Genomic DNA, 27,642 nt, shown 5'->3' with positions numbered 1-27,642 from the left:
CTAGCCAATCCAAGCAAGATCTATAAACACTCACCAATTACTAAACACATGGGTCAGAGGGTTTGAATTTTTAAAGGAGATTACAAGCAGCAGCAAGCAAGATTCGGACACCTAGGTCGGGCATCTTTCCTCAAGATATTTTCATCATTAGAGGCCTAGCAGTTATCGCAGGATTGTAGATTTGTGGGCGTTTGTTTTGACAACTAGGAATTGATGTCGAAAATACCTCCTTTTCTAGCGGCGGCTTGAAATGTATATAACCCTCGATCTTCATCAACAGTTGACGCGCATCCTGGGAGCAAAGTCGAGGGAGCTAGCGAAAACAATGATTAGATAAGGTTCAGAATACATGTTAAGTCTGTATCATCGCAAGCGGAGGTGTGTGCGATCTATCATATCAGCTTCCTCTTGACGTCCAGTGGATTCAAAGACCAACAGTCCGGGGAGCCCCTCCGTAGGTCGTGATCACATACAGCAGTCGGGAATCAGTCCGAGAATCCTTCTTGACAGTGATAAGGTGACCAGGCGGAAAGAGATTCAGGATGGCTCATTGAATAGTTGGAAAGAACTCGCGAATTTCGACCAAGTCAGCTCACAGGCCTTAAACGGCAGAGGTCAATATTACCTAACGGATGCTTTGTGGATAATTGCAATACCAGTAATGGGACTGCGTCGACCATAGAAGAACATGGAAATATCCATTTGAAGGGTGAACACATCGGAGCTTTACAATGATCATCATTAGCAAAATAGAACATACCAATTTGATTCTGCCATACTATTAGAACTCAAAGAATCATTTTTCAGGATGCATATGCAGAAGAACCATAAATAACGAGTATTACAACTCCGACTAAGCTTAGCTTCCTAAGGCAGATTGAGAGTCGGAATCACATCCAGTTTGTGAAAGTAGACGGTTTTGGATCAAGCTCTGCATTACCCAATTATCAGGTCCTTTTAGTACTCAGTTGTAATTCTTCAAATTCAATAATTCTTCTATTTGATTGTTACTATAAACAAGGTTGCTATGATCATATCACTTGCTACTGAATCACTTCCTGAATTCTGTCATTAACTATTGCATAAGGATTGATCTTGTTCATGTCAAGTACTTTGATGAGTAATCACTCTCCAGCATAATTACTTAGTGTTTCAGTTCAGTAGGGACAGAGCTTGATTGCTAATTGTTTGACGAAATGTCAAACCCTTGAAGTTTTAATATTTTGGTGTTTTAGAAGCAATAATCCTGACAGGGTTATTTCATCCAAGTCCATTCATCATTTTAAGTTTGAGTTAAAAGGGAATTGCAAAATCAAAATTACATTTTCATTGCACATTGTGAAGCCAAATCTTTAGAGGTGCGAGATTGATATCTATTGAATGAATAGGTGAGTCCCTTTGTGATAACCAACATATCACATCATAAAATTGAATGAAGTCCACAATTAAGAAGGATCCTTGAAGGCATTTCATGATCTTACTTTGTAAGCTTAGCATAAGAGCTGACCTTATATCAAGGGAGGATTGAGTATTTAGTGTTTCCCCTCAAACACATGTTTGACTCTACATATTGTAGCGGAACAAAACTCACATCAACGAGATATAGGTGGCAAGTGGCAATTCCTAATTATTTAGCAAATACCAACTTATAGCACTGGGAGGAAACTCCATAGTTACATGCGCTCAAGCTGGAGTAAAACTGGGATGAGTGACCTTCCAGGAAGTCCTGGTGCTTCACCCCTATGAGCATCACTTAGATCCTAAGTGTTCCATTTATTCTCATGAGAGATTGATTCATGTTAAATCACTACTCATGAAACATGGGTCAATGAGTTTGACTCAAAAATCACACAGTTAAATCCTGATAGCAATATCACAAATACCAGCTTACAAAGTTATCATTAGCCTCAAGTCCTGCTCTATGATAAGAGATGGAGAACATAAATATATGCACCCACGTAACAAATTCCAACTGCTAGATTATTACTTGCCAAGCAAAACTGCACATTCAAGCCAAATCATTGAGGTGTAGCTCTCCAAAATTAAGTTGCCTAAAAAGTCTGAAAAAACGACCAGACAATGACCGTCAGGTGTCATAACTAATTTGGATTCAGCTTGTCACAGCCACATATCACTCATTCAATAATTTAGCACTCAAGTAAATATGCATTCATTTCAACCCATTATATCTACAATGATGCACAGAACACTGGTTTCTCTTCAAGAATTCGACCATGGAAATGCGGTTGAAATAAATCTTAAGTGCCTATCATAAAATATGGTAGAAATAATTATCTTATCTTCAATGTTAATATAAATTTACAAACACAAAATAATAGCACTGTAGTCTTTTTCAAACTTGAAATTCTATTTAGAGATTGCCTGCTTGGGTAATAAAGAATCAAAAAATAACTATATGGTGGCGATTCCCCTTCACTATCCGAGCCCAATTGGGATGTAGTGACCCAAGTAATCAATTGCTGACCTGCAACTGGAGAAACCTAAAATTTAACTTACCCTACAGTCCTGTATGTCTGATTAGGGTAAAACACCTCAAGACCTATTTATTGGAAAACAATGATGTGAGATACATGTCAACCAGAATAGAAATTTAGAACATCCTGGAGATGAACCCAACAGCTTTACAAACCAATATTTTCAATACAGAAGGCTCGCCATTGAAGCTGAAATGGAGAAATTCTCATCCATTACACTTTGCTATAATCAGTTACCTGTGAATTATAATTGCTTTTTACTTGTTAGATCTTTTACTCAGTTGTAACACTCTTAGCAAGGTTTCGTGGTTGATCAACATCATAACCACGAAGAACAGTGAGATGATATGCAAGAAGCTGTCAACATACAAAGAGCTTGCATCAGATAGCAGGATCATAAATATGCATGTAACATACAGAAAACAAATAAAAAGTGTTTTACCAAATAATATAAATAATTCTTCCCTATCTGGACACTAGCTTATATACTCTGGAGACAGTAGTTGGATGTACCTGCAATGGTACAATATTAATGATTGGCTGAAGGCAATCATCTACTTGAGGCACTTCAATAACCCAATAACCTCCATTTGTAGAAACCAAGGATGCCTCCCCCTTTGAGCACATTACAATCAATCGCCCCTTGCGTGCCTCAAGCTGTTGTATAACTGACTGTTGCTTCCTGTTCAAATATTAAATTTTGCCGTTGAGATTTCAATAAACCAATGCTAGCATTAAAAAAATGTAATTATGGTATTTAAGTCTTACCCAAAACAAGAATCATGAGTCGCAATAACAATAATTGGAAGCGTCTCATCAACTAAAGCCAAAGGGCCATGTTTCATTTCACCAGCAAGAATTCCTTCACTGTGCATAAGTGCTACTTCCTTAACTTTCAAAGCACCCTCCAAAGCTGTTGCATAGTTATAGCCCCGCCCAAAAACTAATAGTGACTGCTCATCCATCAAGAGCTTTGCTAGTTCCTTCATTTCACTATCCAGCTTCAATACCTCCCTCACTCTGTCTGCAATTTGAAATCACACCATACAAAATTTCATTAGACAAGTTTTCCAGCAAAAGATGTTCAATTTTAAAAGCTTGTGACGTTAGTGAACATGAATGCCTCCTCTCCTAATGTATATCACCTAGAATTTTAAAGGGATCATTGTATATTTACTTGGCAAGTCAAAAAGGCCATCTAAAATTCTCTCTCTTCGTCCTTGACTAGAAATTGAATCATCTCCAACAGCCAAAGCCAGCATTGCCATTACTGCTATCTGACTTGTATATGCCTGTGATTGATATTGTATATATAACCCACTTTGGAATAAAAAAAGAAAAGAATAAAATACAAATGAAAGAGAAACCACCATCTCACCTTGGTGCTAGCAACACCAATCTCACACCCTGCGTTGATATGTACACCACAGTGTGTTTTCCTTGCTATTGCACTTCCCACGGTATTTGTTATACCTACACATAGCGCTCCTTTCTTTAAAGCGTATTCTAGGGCCAGTAATGTATCTGCTGTTTCTCCAGACTGACTAACAAAGACTGCAGTGTCCTCTCTATATATTGGTCCTTGTCTATCAAGCAAATCACTTGCAATTTCCATTGTCACAGGAATACCTAGTCATTCATAATTTCATAGTACACATAACAGGCAAATATTAATCAATACAAACATGAGAAGTAATCTTCCTAAATCAGAATGCTCAGAGATATTTACAACGAATGTCAAACTTACAGTTAACCTTACCTGAAAGCTCTTCTACAATTGCTCTGGATGCCAAAGCAGCATTATAACTTGTACCACAGCCAATGAAAACAATTCGCCTACAATGTCTGATTGTCCACATATAATCTTTGAGGCCACCTAATAATACACCCTTCAGCTTTGAGTCTCCTCTAATAAGCCTTCCTCTCATTGTGGTTGTTAGAGACTCGGGCTGTTCATGAATCTCTTTTTGCATAAAATGCTCATAATTTCCTTTCTTTATTTGTTCAACTTCCATCTCTAAGATAGATAAAGCACGATGTACAGAGGCAGGACGTGCAAGTCCACCAGTTGTCTTTGCTTTGCCAAAATCAAACTTAAATACAGAAACATCTCCATCCTATCAAGGAAAGAATAAATGGTTTTCAGTCCTCCAGAGTTTACATTCCTTTACAAACACAATAAATTGCAAGAAAACGTAAAATGGGTTTATAGGTAATGTTCATTGCATGTGCCAATTCATAAACTCATTATGCAAAAAGAATTACAAATGAGTACCTTGAATCTTCTGATATGAATGTCTAAAAAGACTTGGAAAAATGTATTTCAGATGTTAAAATTTAATTTACATCAAATAACAGCTAGCACTTAGTTATCCTTAAAAAACACTTCAAACTCAAACATATGATGTGCAATAAGCATCTTCATTTTCAACAACTTCAAAGATGAAGCTGCACCTCTAAGCTGCCTAAAACAACTTTATTTCTGGAGAATTGGCCAATGGCATACCTTAATGTGCGCAACATCATTATCTTCAAGGATCATCACTTGTCTTGTGTGCTCAACTAATGCACTAGGATCACTTGCAAAGTAAAACTCTTTGGGCTTTCCATCCTCAATTTTCTTTATAAATTTCCCATGAAAAGGAGCTCCCCTACTGCCATCTTCTGCCACTTCCTGCAACCATATACAATAGACAGTATATTTATACTGATCATTTGGGTTTATATTGAAGAGAAAGTCAACAGAAGTAAGCAGATGCTATGAATCAGTGCTGCCATTGATGTCCAACCATATTCATGAATTATAATGAGTTGTAGTTGAATCATCTTCAGATGCAGTATTTTAGCATGCCTCAAATCCATTTTTGCCTGCAGTTTACTGAATCTACATATATAGGTTCATATTTAGGTTGCACTTTAAAAAGTTAACATTAATTGAGCAACGGTTTTTTATGACTTCTTTGGATGGTCGTAGTTTGAATTTAAAATGCACCATCATTATGCTCACATATATAGGTTCATAGTTAGGTTGCACTTTAAAAAGTTAACATTAATTGAGCAACAGTTTTTTATGACTTCTTTGGATGGTCGTAGTTTGAATTTAAAATGCACCATCATTATGCTCACTTCAGAAAATATAGATTATTTTCAGGAGTCATAGTAGTTGTACTTCTTGTTGAGTGGAAACTTACAAAATTATGTTAATTGATGAGGTGAGTTCATTCCTTGTATTGGAAAAAAATTCATTTTCAGTGGACGAACTGTGATTCATGAAGACTTTTGTCATCAAGCAGTACTGGTACATCAGGCAGGATCCTCGTATGGAATTATTAACAAAGTGGCCACTTTAAAGTGATAAGAACAAATCTAAATGCAGCAGAGTTAAAAGATGCATGAAAATGGAATAAGGGTGGATGCTGAATACTAGTTCTAGAGGAAACAACGGAAGCAGATAACAAAATACAACCTATACTCTAGACTCCATACTACCTGAAAGACATGTACAATTGAAGTTCAATGTTTCTGATGTCAACATCTAACAGGGGAAAAGTTCTATTGCCAAGAAGTACTGGCAAACTGTGTTGCTATTGTTTTCTACTTAAGAAAAACAGGAATGGGTGTATGGCATAATATCCTGAGGTTGACAAAAGCAGAATGGAAAATTTGTGTTAAATTGTTCTCTGAAGTTAAAATGTCTCTATTTAAGAGTAAAATTTGCATCACCAGGCGCCCACTCAGCAGGATGGCTTCACACAGTAATTCTAAATCAGATTAGCCATCCAGGCGAATTATTTTTATTTTAATATTTAAACTCCGTGTAATATTATCAGCTCGTCACTATTTATGATATTAGTAGCCATCTCCCCTCTGCTTTCATTAGAAGCAATGGTTCTTTACTATGTTCAGCCAAAGTATGTGTAATTATGGAAAAAAATTACCTTAACACCAAGTAACAGTGGACTACCACGTTTACATGCAACCACCTCATTTGGATAGTGTGGACTTTTAAAAATGAGGGCATATGCTCCTTCAAGATGACTCATGACCTCCATGACAATTTGTCTAAAGGGGACTTGCTCGCTGTCTACACACACCCAAATCATTGTACAAAATATCAAGCAATGGGAAGGCATTTGAGTCAGAAAAAGGAAAAACAACCATATATTTCTTTTCAACTAATGACTATCCTTTCTCAAGGATACACTCACTGTCTCCATCTTTCATCTTCTGTTCTGTCAATGTGTCAAAAACAAACTTTGCCAACTTTGGAATTACTTCTGTATCAGTATCTGACTCAAACACAAAACCATGTCGAAGTAGAGTCTCCTTCAAAACCTGATAACCACAAAAAAAAATGAACATCAGTGTCGCTAGCAATAATTATTACAAATCAATTCTAAAAAACTAAAAGTTGGGAAAATATACCCCATTAAAAATGCAAGAAAAATTATTGTACAAGGTTGGTAAATATCAATATCCATTACCAGATTATACTTGGTTTGAAAAAATCATATATGGAAAGCAAGACAGAGTGTTTAGATTCACGGGCACTGCCATCCCCAGAGAAATTAAAAAGTGTCACACAAAATAACTTTGCAGATATGTACAGATATAAGCAATCTATAAAATTTGAAACTCAACTACATATAAATCAGCTAAAAAGGTATAGAAAAGTATAAATACGATAGTATAAAATATTCTCTTTCCCTTACAATCTTTATCAAGGAATTACTAGAATCATCTAATGCTATTCAAGGGCTAAGAGCTAATCAGATTGGAAGGAAAAAGGAAGGACCAAAGATCCTTTTAATACAAAGGCAAGAAAGAAACGGTCTCCTCCTCTGGACCATTATGTTGAGTTAAATTTTGATTGTGCTTGAAGACAAACTCCAGGGAATGCAAGAGGTTTCGCTCTAAGAGATGCAGAAGGTTATTTGGTATATGGTGGATCTCTTTTCTTAAGGATTCAGATTCCAAACAAATAAGGAGGCAGAAAGGGAAACTTTACTTGCAGGATTGGCAACTATGACATTTAAGAATATGAAAAAATCAATTGCAGTGATTCCATGGTGGTAATCAATGCCCTGCAAAAAGGAATGAGCAAAAAAATAGAAACCCAAACGTTCCATAGAAGAGGTGCACAAAATCGATACAAATTTAAAAATATTAAAGTTAAGAATATTTTAGTTTGCTATTAGAATCACAAGCTTGGTCTGAATCCAGCAGTGGATTTCTTGACAAACAACGGATGGACCAAGCTCCAATTAGTAATAACAGAATTAAGTCATTTGTTGAATTCCTGGGAAGGATTGGATTCTCTTTCGAATTTTGTGTCACCTTAACCTGCATAATGTTTTTCAGTTTGGTAATTCAACCACAAAAATCAATTGTTGTGTCATTGGTTAGGCAAATGCAATGTGTGCATTTCAGAGTATGTAAGAAGAATAGATGTGTTGCCCAATGGGTATGCTGTTATACAGCCACTCATAAGTTTGTGTTAAGGCCAAAGATGTCAAGTACATTACTTCAAATGCTTGTTTGAAGATGGCAATTGTGTGGGGAAAGCAATGGCATTTAAAGTGTAAACATCTGTCATTTTTTCTTCTGAGGAGTATTAGATTAGTTGTGGAGATTGTAATAACTGGCTCCTCCAAACCAACACCAACCAGCCTTAACTATCCTACATCTTTGTCAACCTATATCCTCTACATCCATTCAAGCTGCTCGACTCTCCTCGCACATAAGCGTGTTGTGGCCAATGGTACACAAGGCATTTACGTGTGGCTTTAGGCTGCTCTAACCTCCCAGAGGTAAATCATTTCCTCTGAACAAAGTGGATGATAATATAAGCACACCAGTTCCTCTAAAGAAAAGAAGAACTAGAAAACTAAAATAGAAAATTAATGGCTAACGTGGTGTAGTTCACCATAAAATTGGATCCTCTTGTATCGTAGTCTCTTTATCCATTTTGACCTCTTCTAATTATCCCATAAAATGAACAGATTTTGCCCAATCAAATTATCAATAGAAATGATATTGGCCTGTATAAAACAATGGCCTTCATGAGCCATGCAGAGTCTCTTGTGCCTTAGTCTATTTATCCTCTTGTAAAAGAATCGGATCCTCTTGTGCCGTAGTCTCTTTATCCATTTTGGCCCTTTCTACTTATCCTATAAAATGCACAGATTTTGCCCAATCAAATTACCAATACAAATGATGATGACCTGTGTAAAAGAATGGCCTTCATGAACCATGCCTTCACCTCAGCATTGGTATAGGGGTAATTCTGCCAAGCTGTTTCACATACCACTTTGGGTTCAACATATAGGCAACCATGCATGAGGAAAGTTGAGCTTCTCCCATCAGCATAAATGACTAGATAAATGTGGTCTTTGTAGAACTCTAATGTGGGGCCTTTGTTTTGTAAACATGTCCTCCATTAGGCCAAGCATAGTGCCAATACACTCACAAGGTCTCCAAGGCTATTTGCATTTGCATCTCCTTACTGAACAACTCTAAAGACTGGAGTAATGATGGCAACAATGCATTTAGCGTCAGGCCAAAAAGTGTCACTCTTCACCACATCCTTCACACTCCTCCCCTCCCCTAACCTAGAATAGAAAACACCAAATCCATTATGTTCTCATGACAAAAGTTGCAATGCATATTCTAACTCCAGCATTCTCTCCAAAATAATGAAGTGTGATACATATCTAGTCTCCACAAGTTCTGAAAACTCCTTGAAGGTCTTAAGGAGTGCATATGAAGTATGATGACTGCATACAAACATCTATACGCCTCTAGCATCGTCAACCACCTCTTTGATCCATCTGATTTTCCCATGCCCTTGAGTGCATTTATTCATTACATGGACACAAGGAGTCCAATATATATTTCCCTAATTGCACCACATTCCAACCCAACCTCCTCAATAAACATTTGTGAGGATTTATAACTGAAAATCAACATCCTTACAATTATATAAACAACTGATAGCCCTAAGGAAGCAAGGACCCTGTATGCATGTGGCCGTAATGTTGATACGTGGATAATGAGTATCTGTCTACCCATCCATGATAATGTTGCTTGCACCCACTAATAACCCAAATGGCATTCATTTTCTTCATTAGAAAATTGATTTTAGGTTAGTTTTTATCCAACATTATTGTCCTTAATTTTGTTTCCTTAGGTGGCACAAATGATGGTCCTGCACTAATTATTTTTGCTACAATACCCTTATAAAGAAGAAAGCAAGGCACAAGAAATGAAATCCCATTGGCAAAAAAGAATATGCTGATGACATCATCTATCTGATCCCTATTCTACACATTGAATAGCTCTGCAAACATATTTGCAGCATCCCTAGTCATCATTCTATATTGCCCCCAAGGCTGTGTTGTGATTGTCCCTAGACTAGATTGAAAAAAAGAAAAAGCTGAAGCTCATGGATCTGAGGTAGTCCTGGTACTGGTAGGAGTAGAAGCCTTCAATGGCAAAATGGCAAGTGCAAGAGTAGGGTCGTCAACATTGTCATTTTTGGTGTGCTCATTTACCACAGACAATGATTTTCCCTCCCAACCACAGATGATACCCAATTGTCTCCCCCAAACACTCGTATATTTGATTTGCTAGAAGACGTGAATTGCAGTGAATCAAAAATCTCTACAGAATGAAATAACATCACTATGTATATAATATATATATACCAGCCTAGGTCAACCCTTTTGACTGATAGCAAATAAAAATTATGATTGTGTAATAAGGCCAATTTGCCTTAATATATAAATGTCTCATATAATTAATTATATAATTATATTATCAATAATAATATAATTACTATATTATGTTGATTAAAATTTAAACTAAATTACAATAAAAATGACAATGCAAACTTTTCCAAGCACAGAGCAGGCACATTCAATGAAGAATAGGTCAGAAAGTACAGTGAACACTCAAAACACACAAGTCGAAACACGAATCAAACCAGATTGCAAAACAAACCAGATAGTAAAGGTGAAATTAACCCTCGAATGCATAAATAGCTTTGAAGCCTTGGCCGATCTGCATGCAAGAAGGGACAAAGAACTCACAGAAGCCCTAAAAATAGTCAGTAAACCTCACGGAGCAGAGAATAGTCCCAGGAAAAAAGAGGAAACATGGAACCCACCAAATTTGCCATGGAATCAGAAGTCGAACACCGAAGGTTGACAGGAGGTTCATAGGAAGAAAAAAGGAAAATCAATCCAATCTCAGAGAAAAGACGATAATTGGCGAGCTCAAACAAATGGAAACGGCCAGAACTATCTCAGAAGGAAAGATGAAAAGCCATCCAACAATCTGGCTAGGGTTCCTCTGGTCTAGTCAAAACCAAAGAACCCCATCCCAAAAAAGTCAGATCCAGATACAAACCGAAACCATTATACCCTAAACCTGGAGATAGAAAATCAGGTGAAGATCCAGGAAAAATTCTTCTCCATGACAAAGTACACACAGGCAAAATGGGGAAAGCAATCAGGTCAAGGAACAACATAGAACTCACAATCAGAACAAAGAACACAGCGCAACAACTATGAGGTATTAAACCAAACTAAAACTAGAACTCCCTTTATTAAGACTTCGTTAGAAAGCCAAAGCCACACATACGGCTTCTCCACTAGAAGCCTGAGCTCTATTTGCCCCAATGAAATCTTTGAAGCCAATAGAGTCCCAATAGGAAGCAAAATCTCAAAATACAAAAGCATAGAGTTCAGCGACTCCCAACCCCATCAGAATTTTCCAAAAAAGAATATTTATATCCCCAACCCCAGCAGTTCAACTAGATCCCAAAAACAGCAAGAGTGGAAACCACCCCAGCACCAACAATCAAAACTCAAGACTCAAACCGAACTCTGATACCAACCGATTCAAAAAAGAGGAACAACATCCTAACAACATAGAACACACTTTGATCATCAGCAATATCCACAGCAAAAATAGATGGATGCAGTGCCAGGATCAGGGGATCTATGCCTACTGGACTGGGCCAGAAGACAAAAGCTCAAAGCTCATTAACTGGCTAAGGGACTTTTGCGGAAGACAAGTATTTTTACCATGTCTAATAAGTTATTCTACATTCATTGTTTGAACAAACACATTAGGGAGGACTTTCTTTGTGTTTCCCATTGTTATTACAAAGGCTTTTCAGTAAATTTCTTCAAATGGGAACCGAACTGTAATGAATTGATGGTCAAAAAAAATAAAGTTCCAATCTGGTTTGTTAGTAAAGCATTGCCTCTTGAGCTTAACAATATCCAAATTCTTAGACAGACTGGAGAAAACATACGAGAGCTAATAGGGCTAGAATCAGACCCTTTAAAATCAAATGATATCAAATTCCTCTTAAACATGGAGATAGGTCAAATCGAGCCTAAGAAAAATAATAACCAATAGGTCAATATACAACCTATCATTTACTAGATATTAAGGAGAGATTTAAAAAATTATCAAGAAAGAATCCATTGGAAATCCAAAATACAAAGACACAAAAAGGACGTCAAGCTTAAAAGAAACCTTCAGAATTATTTATTTGAGAAACAAGAATTCAGACCACCAAAAATCAGGTCAAAATCATAGCCACAAGGGCAGCAAGATACTTAGAAAGATAGAAACTAGGAAAGATAGCAAGGAAGAAATAGGAGAGATAAGGGAAGAAACTGAGAAGAAAACAACAGCAGATCAGATACCAAGAGTGACAGAACAGGTACAGAAAAGATGACCGCCATAAGAAACGTAAGCGTTATAGAAAACTACATGGCCAGATTACAACAATGCAAGCAATGTAAAGAAGAAAAACTTCATTCAGAAGAAATCAGAATCAGTATAAATAATTACAATAAGTTGGCTCATGACCTTATTGACTCAGAACAACATTATAGATCAATTGATTATCTGGGAGCAAACACATGAGGAACACTCCAAAGAGATCTCCCAAACTAAGCCAACAGAGAAAAGAGATAAGCAAAACAATAAGAGGAATAGAGTACACAATTTTGAAGGGGACAAGCCAAGAGGCACAGTAAGAGTTGAGCATACTTACGCTGAAACACCAACAAAAACTGGAACAGATGAAGAAACTAAATTTGAACACCAAACAACAGACAAAACGAGATCAGAAAATGTTAGATTACAGTCAATTTTTCAGCAAAAGGGAGACACGTTATTCAGTAACACTACAGGAAATCCGAAACTTCAATAGCTCAGAATCCCTCAGAGAGCAATTATGATCAGAGGTTAAAAGTAGGGAAAATACAAAAGAAGATGCCAACACTTTAGACCAGCATAGTGAAGAAAACAATAAACATAATCAGGTTAAAGATACTACAGAAAACTCATCAATTCCTGAATCAACAAGCATTGGAAAGGAGGAAGAACAGATTATCATCCCCCCAGCAACTTCAGAGCATTGGGAACACACAACTGTGAGAAAGAGGACAAAAGCAAGGAAAACGTACAAATTTTGGCAAACGCCTTCAGATGGGAAAGATCCCTTTGGAACACCAGAAACAGTTCAGATTTTTAAAGAAGATGGAAACAGGGAAAATCATAGCAACAACTACATATCAATGGAGGCTGAAACCTTTCTAAACAGGCCAAATAGAGACAGCAACAAAGATACAGAGCACAACCAGAAGATTGGCAAAGAAAGTGAGAAAGAAACAAATAACAATGTAAGTTGGGAAGAGTTTGGTGTACAAGAGTACCAAGAACACAGAGGAAAATATGAAGGAGGATGTGAACATACCACAAGAAGAGTACTGCTAGGAAGATGAAATGGACAGGATAGACCTAAGTGAACAACTGCCTAAGGACTTAAAGAAGATGAAGTAGACAAAGGAGATGAGACAATAGCAAACAGCATAAAAAATGCAAATGAACACACAGATAAATTAGGAATAGAAGAAACTTCAGAAAGCATAACAGCACCAAGATGTGGCAAACAAATTTAAAAATGAGGCAGGAAATGACCAGCTGAGTTCAGAGCAGAAAATGGTAAGAAAGGAAACAAAAAAAAAAAATCAGAAACATTTTATATGCAAGGAAGGGGAAGTTCCTTCTCACTGCACAATGAGGATAACCACATGGAATGTTAGAAGATTAAATGCCCCTAACAAGAAGCACTTACTCAAGCACAACTTAACACTCTTCAAATCAGATTTGATATTATTACAAGAAACAAAACTAAATAGAGAGGAAGGAGAAAGACTAAGAACAAAACTTGGAATATGGAAGTCAGATATAATGGAATCTACAGGAGCATCAGAAGGTATAGGGATCATATGGGATCCTACGAAGATAAACTATCAGAGAATTACAACAAGAATTAATTGGATGGGAAGTAGAATCCAAAGTTATAGAAATAACATTCTACTCATTATAATTAATGCTTATGGACCAATACCCACAACAGATAAGAAGGCGACATGGGAAAAAATCAAAACATTAATGGACCAACATAAGGAAATCAACACATGCATAGGAGGGGATTTCAACGCTATCCTAAACCTAAGAGAAAAATACGAAGCAGTACAAACAATTTCACAAACCATGAATAACTTCAGAGAATGGTTCTCAAAGGATACTTTAATAGACATCCCGCTAACTTATGGGTTATTTACATGGAACAACAAAAGGTTAGGCTTCAGCCACATAGCAGAAAGACTGAACTGATTCATATTCAAGGGAGACCTCAACTGCATTAAATACGCTATACATTCCTCAATCCTCCCCAACATTGGTTTAGATCACTTCCCCATAAAACTAGAAATTGAAGAGCAATCAAAACCATCAAGAAACCCATTCAAATGTGAGAAAATAAGGTTTATAGACAACACCTTCATGGAAAATATAAAGCAATGGTGGGAAGAAAGCACCTTTGAAGGTTCCAAAATGTTATGTTTCGTATCAAAACTCAAAAATTTAAAAGAGAAAATATTAAAATGGAATAAAGACCATTTCAACAACATATTTAAAGAAAAACTAGAGAATGAGGGAGATTTGAAAACACTCAATGGTAATAAACAATGGGAATGGTCAATGAGAAATTTAACAAAGAAATAGAATTGTTAGCAAAACAAGAGAACATACTAGCTAAAGAAGAAGTATACTGGAAACAAAAGTCACGTGAGAATTGGCTTTCGGAAGGAGACCGCAATACAAAATACTTTCATAAAAACACTTTAAATAACAAGAATATAAATAGAATCTCAAAAATTAAAAACAACACGGGCGACATAATGGATGATCCAAGACAGGTTGCTGACATATTTGTTAATTATTACACAAATATATTTAGCAATTTTGAAACCTCTAACCTCTCCGCCCAAAACCTATTAGGGTCAACCATACCAAAATTAATCACCAAAGAAGATAACAAACAGCTAAATAAACCTCTCACAATAGATGAAATAAAAGCAACACTATCCAGTATGAACCCAGACAAGTCGCCAGGCCCTGACGGCTTCCAAGCCTTCTTCTTGTAGAAATGTTGGAACATACTAGGAACTAATCTATGGCAAGCCATTGAAGCTACCAGAAATTCAGAATCAATTCTAACTGAAATTAACAACACCTTCATCACTCTTATCCCCAAAAAAAAAGTAAATGAGGAACCTAGGGGCTTTAGACCAATTACGCTCTGTAACACAATATACAAAATTCAGTCCAAAGCACTAGAAAACAAACTAAAACCGGTAATGACAAAAATAATATCAAAAGAACAAACAAGATTTGTCTCAAGAAGGTCAATCCTAAATGGAATCGTAATCATACAAGAAACAATTCACTCTGCAATAATAAACAAGGAACCATTTCAGAACAAAGCACTAGCCAACATACTAAAACCAGTAATGAAAAAAATAATATCAAAAGAATAGACAGGATTTGTCCCAAGAAGGTCAATCCTAGATGGAATCATAATCATACAAGAAACAATTCACTCCACAACAATAAACAAGGAACCATGCATGTTGATGAAATCAGACATACATAAAGCATATGAAAAAGTAGAATGGAGATTCCTATGCAAAACATTAGAATCCTTTGGATTCTCCCGCTAATGGATAAACCTAATTTTCAATTGCATTACCACTCTCAAAGTATCCTCCTCATTAATGGCAAACCTCAAGGATTCTTCAACATATCCCAAGGAATCAGACAAGGAGACCCAATTTCACCATTCCTCTTCATCATAATGGCAAAAGCCTTTGGGAGAGCGATCAAAAAGGCTCAAACCGAAGGAAACATAAAGAAGTCATGGTATCAGAAGGAATCACAAACATAACCAACCGGCAATTTGCAGACAGTACCATCCTACTAGGAGAGAGCTCATTGGAAGAAGCTAGGGATTTTAAACAAATAATAAATACATATACAAAAGCCTTAAGACAAAAGGTAAACATAGAAAAAAAAGAGATTTTCTTTCTATACAGCAAACCAAATATGGAAAGAAGGATCTGTGACCTCATGGGGTATAAAAATAGTTTGTTCCCATGCAAGTACTTAGGAATACAGTTGGAGAAAAACTCAAAAGAAAGTGAATCTTGGAACCCTATAATTGAAAAAATAGACACGTAGAATATAAAACTGGAAAGGCAAATGGTTAACAAAAGTAGGACAGGCTACCAAAATGCGAATATGTACTATCAACCATTCCTACCTATCAAATGTCATGCTTACCTTTACCCAAAGGAACTAAGAAAAAATTGGATAGCAAATTAAGAAATTTCATTTGGAATGGAATAGAGGAGAAAAAGAAACAGCCCTTAACCAAATGGGAAAACATACGCAAACCAAAAACTTTAGGCGGTCTAGGAATCAAAAACCTAAGCTGGTATAACAAAGCAACTAGGTGCAACACTAGTGTGGAGAATGTATCAGGAGCATGAAAGCAAATAGGCTAATCATTGTTCCGAATAAAGAACCCACCTAAAGGGTCTAAAACCTGAAATTTTATGATGCAATGTAAACCCATAATCAGCAATAATTTAACCTGGGACATAGGTAAAGGTAAGGAAGCACTATTCTGGGAGGACTCGTGGGACGGATTAGCACCACTAAACACTTGTAACCTACCACCAAATATTAAATACCCTCACAAACATATGGGGGAAAATGTAAGAGATTATATGCAAGATTCGAATGAGGATATAAGCGAACGAAGGAAATGGAGAGATGTAGAAAACACAACCTTAACTGAACAAGAAAAATTACTATTTAAACTACTCATTAAGTCAAGACAAGCAAACCATAAGGAAAGAAGTGACAGGTTAAATATGGGGGGCTTCCAAAGATGGTAAATACAGTGTCAAGAGGGGCTTTGAACAATAACTCTCAAAGATGGGATAGAATAGATATACCTCTAGCCCTCTGCTGGGACCAAGCTTGCCTCCTGAAATTAGGTATCTTCCTCTGGGCAGCAATCCAAAATAGAATTCCAACAGCAGACAAATTTACAAAGATGGGTTTTGAAGGTCCCACAAGATGCCCTCTTTGCTTCAAAGACTTTGAAACTGCGGAACATCTGCTATATCAATGTCCCTTCGCTAAAGCTTGCTAGCAATGGCTATGCCTAAAACTGAATTGGCAAACAGCCTTGCCTGAAAACCTTTGGGAGTTTCTCGCAAGCTGGCCAAAACCAACACAATCAAAAGTTTATAATAATTTATGGAAAATCTCCCCCCTCAATCCTCCTATGGGAAATATGGAAAAAAAGGAATGGGAGAATTTTTCTCAATGAAGAGATGTCTTTAGCATCCCTCCTGAACAAAACTAAAGCCAGTATTACTGAAGTACTGAACAATAATCTCAGAAACTCAATCAAAGAAGACAGGATATTTGGAGACTGGGATGCAGAAATGAAACGCTAATGGAATAAGCTCATTAACCCCTTTTAATTTACCCCAAAGAAAACAAACAAGCCAGAGCAGATTGTAAATGGGAACCCCCTCCCAGAGGATGGGAAAAACTAATCTTTGACGGAGCCTCTAGAGGCAACCCAGGTAAGGCAGGTTTAGGGTACATAATACACTTAGAAGAAGGAAAATGGTTAGCCGAACGAGCCAAACATTTAGGGGAACCCTCAAGTAATAAAACAAAACTAGAAGCTCTAATGGAAAGTCTAAAACTAGGATTGGAAATGGGCATTAAAAAATGATCATAGAAGGGTACTAGCAAATAATCCTAAATACAATTAGGAAAAGGAGCACCCCAAACTGGAAAATCAATACCATATGTTTATAGACCAACTTGAGGACACCAAAATCCAACACATTTGTAGAGAAGGAAACAAAGAGGCAGACCTATTAGCTAACATGGGAGCCGATGTTGAAGAACTATACGTTATAAATAATTAAGGTAGTTAATAACCCACTGATGAATGAATAATAGGAAAAGGTTAATAAACAAAATAGTTGGAAATCCACTACGGGATAGTACAACTCTGTGTCATCACCTAAAAAGAGTAATTTAACATTCAAACACCCTCTTCCAATCTAAGATTTTGATCTTTAACCCATAACCTGACCGGAACAAACTTTGATCAATCATACCTTCCCATTTAAACACCAATTACTCAAGGCAACTTTCTGAATATCTAACCAGCCACTAATCACTCTAAACTATTAAAACTTATAACTAACAAACCTTAAAAAGTTCGAACAAAAGATCATCAAAACCACGTAACATCTCTACTTAGAAAAACATGAAATCATTCAGAGGACAGACTCAAACTATGAAATCCCTCATTCAACTACTAAGAAAACCTCCACCATAAGAGAATATGACCGACAGCAGCATAGCGAACATATCCAATGGCTCAAGAAAGCTATATAATTTCACTCCCATTGAAGGGATAAATAAAGATTGAGCTGTTTCATCAAAATCACCCATTGAAAGAAATACCTCTTGGCATCACACCCCTGCTACTTGCTTCAATCCTGATAAGACCCGCTACTAGTATTAATCATTATAAGACCGGCTTCCAACACAATACTCCCATGCCAATCATGGAAAAAGAAGTAAGGTGACAACACTACCCACCCAGCTTCTGTCATTACTTAATCCAGAAAACTAAAGCAAGCAAACAGATCTCGAACCATTGATTCCTAAGTAAATTACACTTCGAACCTAATAAAGATCTTTAAGATGTCACAAACCTAGAAAGCAGATCAAACCATATTTACAACAAACACCTCGGCAAACTGATTAATAGAGTATGAATTGTGAAGCCAGTAAAGAGGACACACAAAGAAAGGATTTGGCGATCAGATAGAACATTGATAGCAAATTTTGGAACGAGAGATAGTTTAACCCTCGAATGAGCACACCTTAAGCAGATTTTATAGCAACTCCCCCTATTAACAAGATAAAAACACACAGCCAAAGAAAAATAAAAATTAATGCCCATAAAGGTTGATCCAGATCTTTCGTCCCAGACCTCAGAACCTCTAAAACAGTCCCCTGGTATTTTACACCATCATTGACTTACTGGAAAGATCAATCCATAAAGAGAAAACACTCACCCCATAAAACCTAACTAAACTCCCTAGCTAGAACCATCAAGGCAATACACAGATTTGTTAAACAAAAATCTCAAATACCCAACTTATCCCATGAAAATAAAAGAATAGTTTCAGAATAATAGTTGAAACTATCATATCCCTAAACCAGAAGCTCCATTAATATTGAAATGCAAGACCAATCAGTAATTACCTTTAAAAAACTTTTAAACTATAATAGGGGAAAGATAATACGAAAATAGGAAAACAACTTCTTAGCTTCAAATCAGTATACTTCAACCCAAACCCTGTATTACTCGCTCAAGGTCCAAACTGGCTTGTTAATCAACACACAACATTATAACTGTCAAGCAAATTTCAAAACAAGATAAAAAGTAAGGAATCAAAAATAAAATAATAAAACACCAAACAAGATTGCAATACAAATTTGTAACAAAATGGATGTTTTAAACAAAAAAAAAAGAGGCAGAACTCATAGCACACTGCAGTTAAAACCAACCCTTTTCATTCCTCCAAAAGATACCAAATTATATATTACATGTTGATTTTAATACTAACGAGCATAAACAAGTTTGAAGTGGCTGGCAGAAGCAGGGACTCAAGGCAGTTGCTCCGCATCTCTCGAACTAAAAAAGAGATTGAAAACCAACTAGGCTTGCATGAAGACTCTGCCTAAATCAAACATTAAAAGGAGAAAAGTCCTTTGAAGACATATAGCATGAAAGAGGAAAGTGTATAAAATCATGTCAAACTAAAAGAAACATATGATGGAAGGAGCCAACTTAAGCATGGCACCTCTTCAAACTAAAGGATACAAAATGATTTTGTAATATTAAGAATGTAAATAAAGGAAAAAAAAATTCGTTAAAACCCCAATTTTAACAGGGGCACCTGTATACTGATTCTCAGCAAAGCGTGTTGGCTATAGAAAGAAGGGTATGCCCTTCATCAAATCTATAAATAGGGGGATGCCCCTTAAATTTTGTAAAAATGTATAGGACTTTTGTCTCAGGCAAGACTGGAGGTTTTCTTCTCCGTTCTTTCCTACCAAATGCCTGTTTGAACAGAGATTTTTTGCAATTCTTTATATTAATATAATTTATAGGCCTTCGGCCTTTTACTGATCAAAAAAAAAAATTACCAAATTATCACAATAATATAATTATCAATACAATTATATTATTACAGTAATCAAGTTATATATATCGGCCTAAAGGAACCTGACCATAGCTACAATAACATTAACACTACTGCAAGTTTTAATCTAATGGGAATCGGCCACGCGCACGATTGTGGATGTTTCCAAGTCTAACAAGATTTCCAGGTCATGCCTCAATATGGTGTTGGAGGACAGATAGCTATGACAAAGATCATGAGAATATTAGAGAGGGTACAGATAATGGCATGAGCAATGGGTCTCACAAGAAGAGAACCAATTATTTATATCGGGAACAATTTCTTACTGAGATTCCAAAGGCAGAAGACATGAAGGGACTTATTCTGAGTGTCGGGGAGTGTTAGTACGGATGAAGATGATAGTCCATCTGAGAAAGAGAACTTGTGGAGAATGCATAAGAATCTTGATCAGCCAACACTACAGATGGGGCGATTGACATCAGTTTTAAATCTTTGATATTGAACTGGAGTATTGAAGCTACACCATGGATAGCAGCTTGAAGACAGACTTTAATTCTGTCCAACATGAATTTCGTTTTCTGGACTGTTGACAAATAAAACCTCAGGCGGTTTGGGATCAAATCCTGAGAGAGTTGTTTGGGGAAGAAATTAGCGAAGATAAATGGCATGGATGTCTTGAAGCAGATCCAGCAGATGGTCTGCTTGATCCACCGAGGAAGCGAAAAGAAAGCTAATGAGATCACCATCTATGCAAAAGAGGAATTCAATGTAGAGAAGCTGCAGCTTGTAAAAATTGAGAAGCATAAGGATTAGACAAGAAATCAAACAATATATACAAGATAGCTATCGTGTTTAGATAGAGAGCAAAGCTCATACAACATTCATATATGGTCGACTATATTGGTGACTGAAGAATGAGCATATTGTCCATCAATAGATAACAATTGAAGAATGCAATCTAACCATACATCCAACATCATGAAACCAGATATACATACTATCTGAAGGCCACCTTACTAGAGAGAGGACATGAGGTGTAAAACAAGGGTGGCTAGTAGTCTTGTAAGGAGGTCATCCTAGTAGGACTGTTGCGGCCTAGGGCGAAGAGGGCACTTACAAAGTCAAAGTAAGCCTTACAGCCTCTGCCCAACTCTACAAGAAAGAAGCTATACATACTGACTGAAACCCACCTTGAGAGAGAACATGAGGTGTAAGAGAACCATGGTGAGGGTCTTGGAAGGTCATCTTTGTAGGATCATTGCGACCTAGGATAAAGGAGGCAACTGTCTGTAGGGAGATGAGACATAGTTGGGGAAATCAAGTATAAGCTGCCAAGCAAGAGGATTGTGGTAGAGTCTACATATCCACTCTTAGGCTTAGTGTAGAAATGGCTTCGGGTAAATCCATCATGTCTCATCCCGCAATGTGTTTATGATGTAATGTAGTTTGACTAACATAATATATGTTGTGATTGCAGGATCCAAATCCAGGATTGTATTATTGAGGAAAGATTTGTTTGGTCAGATGGATACCTAACCCTAATTTGTTGCAATTGCTTTGCAATGGGCATCACAAATGGTATCAGAGCATGATCTTGTCATCATCTAGGATAAAAGATAAATCAATTGATCTAATGATACATGCATTGTGTGCGTACTTCGCGTCTTCTTACATTCATCGTATGCTTTGAGTATTCATATATTCATGTGTATACGTCATGTTTTCAAGCACATGCTCCCTGTTTGGTTGATCTACAATATGAGATAACTACCCTAATCAGTTTCAGCAAATAAATTGGCACAACTACAAGATGGCATTGGTCCTTTTATCTAGATGATGAGACCAAATTTGTCTCAAGTCAAACCTTGCCAAGTTCCAACTACTAGTTATAACTCACATTCAGAATACATAAGAAAACATGTCTTAAATTAAATCTAAAGTTTTCAGCAAACGCAGGGTAACTCCATGAATCATTCACTATCACAGTTTTCCTATGTTCTATGGATTTTCAAGGACGAGGACAGTTTAGGGGACGAGGAAGTGTTTCTGGTGCGGGTACAATTTAGTGCCAGTTTTAAGGGGACCGTAGGAGATGGCTAATAAAAAAGAGGGGATTTTTATATGGAGAGAGTAATTTCAAATATACATATCACAACATTGATGAAGCATTCATCATAGACATTTTTAAAGCTTAATGCTTAGCATTACACTTGAATTGAGATTTCACATGTGAATCGATAAGCATATTAACAAAATTCAAATGCTTCCATTGTCAATATATGGCATACAGATAACAAAAATGCTCAGAGTCTCCATATTTCAACCATGAAATGACATTAAATATTAAAATTTAAATAGTAAATACTATAACTAAACTACTAAACTACTAAACAGTAAACATAGAAGTCCATAATAATATATAACTGTCCACAATCAGTAGATGGTAGGTATAAGAGTCTACATCAAATAGATTGGATGCCCTAACCTACCCTTTCAACTGCTGTTCACTCCTTGACTAGTTGCTCCTCTTGCTGCTCTTCTCATTTGGGAATGTAGAAATGAATTTAGTTTTCTTCTTTTTAGTTATTTTATGCTTAGATTAGGTTTTGGTATTTTTAACCATGGTTTGGGCATCCCTATCAGCCAGCCAACCTCTCTGTCAAATTTCAAAGTCTTGTTTTTTTAACACTGGCAGTCCAAAAATGGCTTGGGTTATATGTAATGGCCAGAAGTCTCAGGGACAGGTAGGGTACTTCTAGCCATCTCCTATATCCCAAACCACTTTCAGAACTGTTTCAGGGGACCATTTCTGAATTTTGCAAAAAAGAGTAAAGAAGGGCTACAGGAAAATGATGTCCCGTAACATACCGGGTATGGGAGTGGGCAAAAAATCCCAAAAGATGCGTCCCTGTGGAACATAATATCTGGCCAACCTTCATGGGAACACAAAATGATTAATATGATGGCCAACCTAGCCTGGGGATAATATATTAATAGAGGCAACTTAGTTAAAACATTTTACCTATATTAAAAGACAAATATAAAAACTCACATACAGCAGCAAATTACTATAGGGCCAACCAGAAATATCAAATAGGTGACAGAAACGGTTATTTAAGGAGCTGAACTGACTGGGATGTCAATAACTAAGTAAAGCAATCATTGTGTCTCATCCCCCAATGTGTTTATGAATATAATGCAGTTTGACAGTAACTTTGACTAACCATAATGATTAGCTACATATGTATGTAGGTTGTCAATATCTTCCTTGTTTTGACTGTGGGGTCCAAATCCAGGATCATATTATTGAGATAAGATTTGTTTGGTATGATGGAACCCTAACCCTAATTTGTTGCATTTAAAATTTTAATCCTAGGGCAAACTAGGCAGGGGACATCCTAGGCTCTTCCTAATCCTCTTCATAACTCCTGTTGAGAGAGGTGGAACTCAAAGTTGACACAGCAATAAATTATTTAAATTTAAAGTTATCATATATGTTTACTCCAATAGTAACCCCAACTAAATTATCTTCAGAAAAAAAAATGATGATCATCCTACATCACATGTAAGGCAAATAGAATATATCTTACATTTTAATAGCCTCCTTGTAGAGCATACAAAGTATACTCATAGATCTCCTTACAAGAAACCAAAAGATGACTGATTTTTTGGAACATATGCAACTTGAGGTACTTGTTTAAATAAGATCAGTATATCTTAATATACAGAGTACCTATAGTATTTATGTTTCAAATCATAAAACAGAGCATTCAAAGTATGGCAAAAACAACCTGTCCACAGATAGGACACTTCACATGTTAGAGCAGTGGTGAGTGATTCAATTGCCAAAGATTGCCTATACGAAACTTTATGCAAAATATTAAGGTATTCAATAAACACGGAGGACTACCTTAAGCAAATGACAAAACCATGTGTATATATACCAGAAATGATTTTTTCCACGTTCTTCAACCAATCATATATTCAGCTCAAGAGAAAAAACATACCACATAATTGGTGATGATACCATTGTGAACAACCAAAAATTCATGGTCCTTTCCTGAAGATTGTGGATGACTGTTTCTGGGAGAAGGAGGCCCATGTGTTGCCCAACGTGTATGAGCAATGCCCAAATGATTTGTGAATGACTCCTCCAAATTCAAGTCACTTGCATCCACCTCTGCAACACAGATCTAACAGAATATTAGTGCAAGTTCGTAGAAGCCTAAATCTGACCCACATGAAACACACTGAAATATACGCACTGTCCGAAAAACGCTGAAACGTGTCATTCATTTTGAACATAAGACAAAATATATCAAGCAGTCAAGCTAAAATTATTGACTTTTTACAAAACACAATACAGTCACAGAAAAGAAATACTTTATAATAGACCCTACATTAGATCAGGACTCCTGAGTCCTTACAACACAAAATTGGACGGTGATCCCAAACAAACCTTATGTAGCTTAACGAATTTGATGAAAAAATCGTCTGCTATATAATGATATTATTAAATTATTTTTCGTAAGAGAACTCATCTGCGTCATATTTGATATAAAACATCCCATGGCTGTTAACTCGGATTCAAATCCCCAAATTGCACTAAGGTAAACCGTGCACCACAATTCTATGGGTATGCTAATCTCTCTTAAATCAAGAAAGTCAAAAGATAAAGGAGAATTATATTAAACCAAGAAAGAATATCTTCTCAATACGACGGACCTGCAAAAACATCTTGCCCGACATAAACAAGAGCCTCAACTGACCAATTTGGTCAAAATAACGCATATCAATTCTCTGAAAAATTTAAAATGAAGGGCTAAAGTAATTCTGACCTTGATACACGGACTTCACGAGATGATCAATCTTTCCCGCTTGCCGAAACACCAGAGGTGGGTGAGATTCAGAACAATGGGAGTCCATTGTTGGATGCAAATCAATAGAAATGCCTGCAGAATCGTAGCCTCTGTATTCTAGGCGTCTCAGACCATTGAACAGAAGCTCCATTATGTATCTCCTTTCTCGAGACACATTGTAATTCAGGTATGCGAAAATCCCGCACATTTTTGGGCCCCAAAAAAATATCAGTATGAGCAACAACACAGAAATTCTTGGAGGGATCGGAAGATGCAGGAGGCTAATTTATCACGGATCTGAACACCCACGGAGGATTTGGCTTTTGGGTGTCCAGAAAACAGTCGTTTAAAAATAATTATTAAAAGAAAATAAAGAATGTGTGCCAGTCAAATGCGTGCCATCAAGGTTATGGATTTCTAGAAAAAAATTTAATCGAAAGCAGTGGGGTTGTTTTCTATTTTATAAAGGGAAGCGTATGATAATATGAAATGTGGGTCTGTAGGTAGAGACAAAGTCAAAAACGAAGCATGTTCAAACTCAACGGGACACCGCATACATTTGATGTTCCCACCCGATTTGATTTTAAAAATTTGAGAATTATCTGGTAATCCAATATCTGTGTTGTCTTTGTCTTGCACAAAGCCACACTAGTACAATTGTTTTGACTTATTTTGTTTGACAGTGGATGGGACACCTAGCACAATAGATATACTAAGCATTATTCCTTTGGGTTTTAAAGAGATAAAACCTGGAGCTAAAAACAGTTCGGAGAAAGCCGGCTAAACACAATGCCGAAGAATAGCATGAATAGTCATCCAACACGTTTTCTAATTGGAAGTGGCGTTTTCTGCATTTTCCAAAATTTATTCATAGTTTTGGGCAGGATCCACATAAAACGTGTTTTCCGTGTCGTCCCACTAGGAGAGGGCCCTTAATCCAATGAATTAACTAATTTGTCATTCTATGGCCAACTTAATGAAGCACATCATCCACGCCTGGATTTCACTATATTGTAAATCTATCAAGCTTGTTTTGAACTAAATCTATTAAGATTGTTTTGAACAACTCTCTAAAAAGTCAATTCCAAAATAACATATTAATAGGAACATCATTAATTTAAAATCTCTTTGACAATTAAAAACTAAATAAATTTTAATCAGAAAATGAGTATTTAATAGCACAGCAAAGAGATGGGAACTAGAAAATGGATCATCAAATGTCATTTGGGGCCCGTTTGGCGAGCAGAATACAAGCAGAATAGGCATATGTAAATTCCAAAAAATTTGAATTCCTTGTTTGGATGCACCAAAACGGAATTGGAATACAAAGTAAAAATGGAATACGTATTCTATTTTTGACCCAAAAATGGAGTTTTGTAATTCAACCAAAATAGGTGTTATTGGAATACGTATTCCTATTCCTTTTTTTTTTTTAGAAAACATAAATTTTGGTGTCCGCGAATTCCCATCAAATATTGGCTGAACCAAACGAAGAACAAGAATACGTAGCCCCATTTTCTATTCCGGAATACGTATTCCTATTCCCGCAGCCAAAAGACCCTTGAAGAATTAATCCTTTTAACTTTATTACAATGTTCATGCTTGTAACGTTGCTATTATTACTCAAATCAATAACTATATTAATCAGTAAAGCAGGTCACTCACATGAACCTTGAACATCTACATTTGGTTAGTCATTGTCAATTTTATAATGAATTTTGGAAGCTTTTTCGTCAAATGATCTTTAGGAATTCGAAGAGATGGATTCGTTAAACTTCCTCAAGGTTTTTTGATCATGTCTCTTTGCATGGCTTTTCTTATACGATTTTTGTCTCTCTTTCCATCATTTATTAACTTATGACAATCTACCGAACTAGTGGCATATCAACAGTTGGGGTTATCGTCATCACACTATGAATTAAAAATTGGTTATTATTTCATAAACAAATAGGAAGACTATTTTATTGCAATTTATTATCATTAATCTCAATTTGTTAAAATTTAGACATAATAATTCATTATGAAAGGTACAAACCGCTTAAGATTTTGTAATCTTTGGCTGAGGTACCTAATAAAGTAGTATTGTCATTGATCCTAAATATTTGGAGGACATTTGTGGTAGTTGGTAATTAACCTTATTTACCATTTTTGTATGTTAAGATTTTTATATGGTATGTTAAGATTTAGTTTTTAAATACTTCTCAAAAGATCATCACATAATGTTCTCATGGATTCTTATGCTTATTGATTCTTTATCTCTTTCTAACAACTAACCCTAATCTTGGTCAAGATGGGTCTACTTTTGCAATTCACTCAACAACCCCATAAAGAAAGTTAGCAATTTGGAGGATCTACAAGATGGATACAAAGAATTAGCTCTCAATATCCCAAAAGCTATGGAGTATTTCTACATAAAACATAAAAAGGTGTAAACATTGAAAAGATATAAATACTGATAGCATCTAGAAGGTTATATCCTTCGGTAGACTAGGAAAATGGGGGTATATGCCCCTTTTAATTTTGTACTTTATATAGGACCTTGGTCCCTAACAAGATTGGAGGTTTTCTTTCTCCATTTTTCCCTATCAGTGCTCGTTT

General features: G+C 36.3%; 1 protein-coding gene across 1 annotated transcript; it reads right to left on the bottom strand.

The window, feature by feature from the left end:
• Window positions 1-2,246: 2,246 nt before the first annotated feature.
• GFAT (putative glucosamine-fructose-6-phosphate aminotransferase) lies at window positions 2,247-25,826 on the bottom strand. The gene is made up of 11 exons (XM_089822806.1): window positions 25,024-25,826; window positions 24,193-24,365; window positions 6,704-6,830; window positions 6,434-6,579; window positions 5,002-5,169; window positions 4,255-4,612; window positions 3,874-4,124; window positions 3,673-3,787; window positions 3,264-3,519; window positions 3,009-3,177; window positions 2,247-2,852 (listed from the first exon to the last, which is right to left on the bottom strand). Exons 1-11 carry the CDS (start codon window positions 25,250-25,252, stop codon window positions 2,769-2,771), a joined length of 2,076 nt encoding a protein of 691 aa, XP_089678932.1. The 5' UTR covers window positions 25,253-25,826; the 3' UTR covers window positions 2,247-2,768.
• Window positions 25,827-27,642: the final 1,816 nt, after the last annotated feature.

Source organism: Cupressus sempervirens, chromosome 1, assembly GCF_028749045.1.
Source record: "Cupressus sempervirens isolate cs-2001-9-10 chromosome 1, ASM2874904v1, whole genome shotgun sequence".
NCBI classification, from domain to species: domain Eukaryota; kingdom Viridiplantae; phylum Streptophyta; class Pinopsida; order Cupressales; family Cupressaceae; genus Cupressus; species Cupressus sempervirens.
The sequence above is the reverse complement of the archived record's forward strand: the minus strand, read 5'-3'. Positions and strand labels throughout refer to the sequence as shown.

Excerpts from the sequence above, each read along its gene's own strand:
- GFAT (XM_089822806.1), bottom strand. The coding sequence starts at position 25,252 with ATGTGCGGGATTTTCGCATACCTGAATTACAATGTGTCTCGAGAAAGG. Across the intron at positions 3,520-3,672 it reads TGGCCTTTTTGACTTGCCAA|ACAGAGTGAGGGAGGTATTG; the intron begins GTAAATATACAA and ends TTCAAATTGCAG. Across the intron at positions 3,178-3,263 it reads ACTCATGATTCTTGTTTTGG|GAAGCAACAGTCAGTTATAC; the intron begins GTAAGACTTAAA and ends ATATTTGAACAG.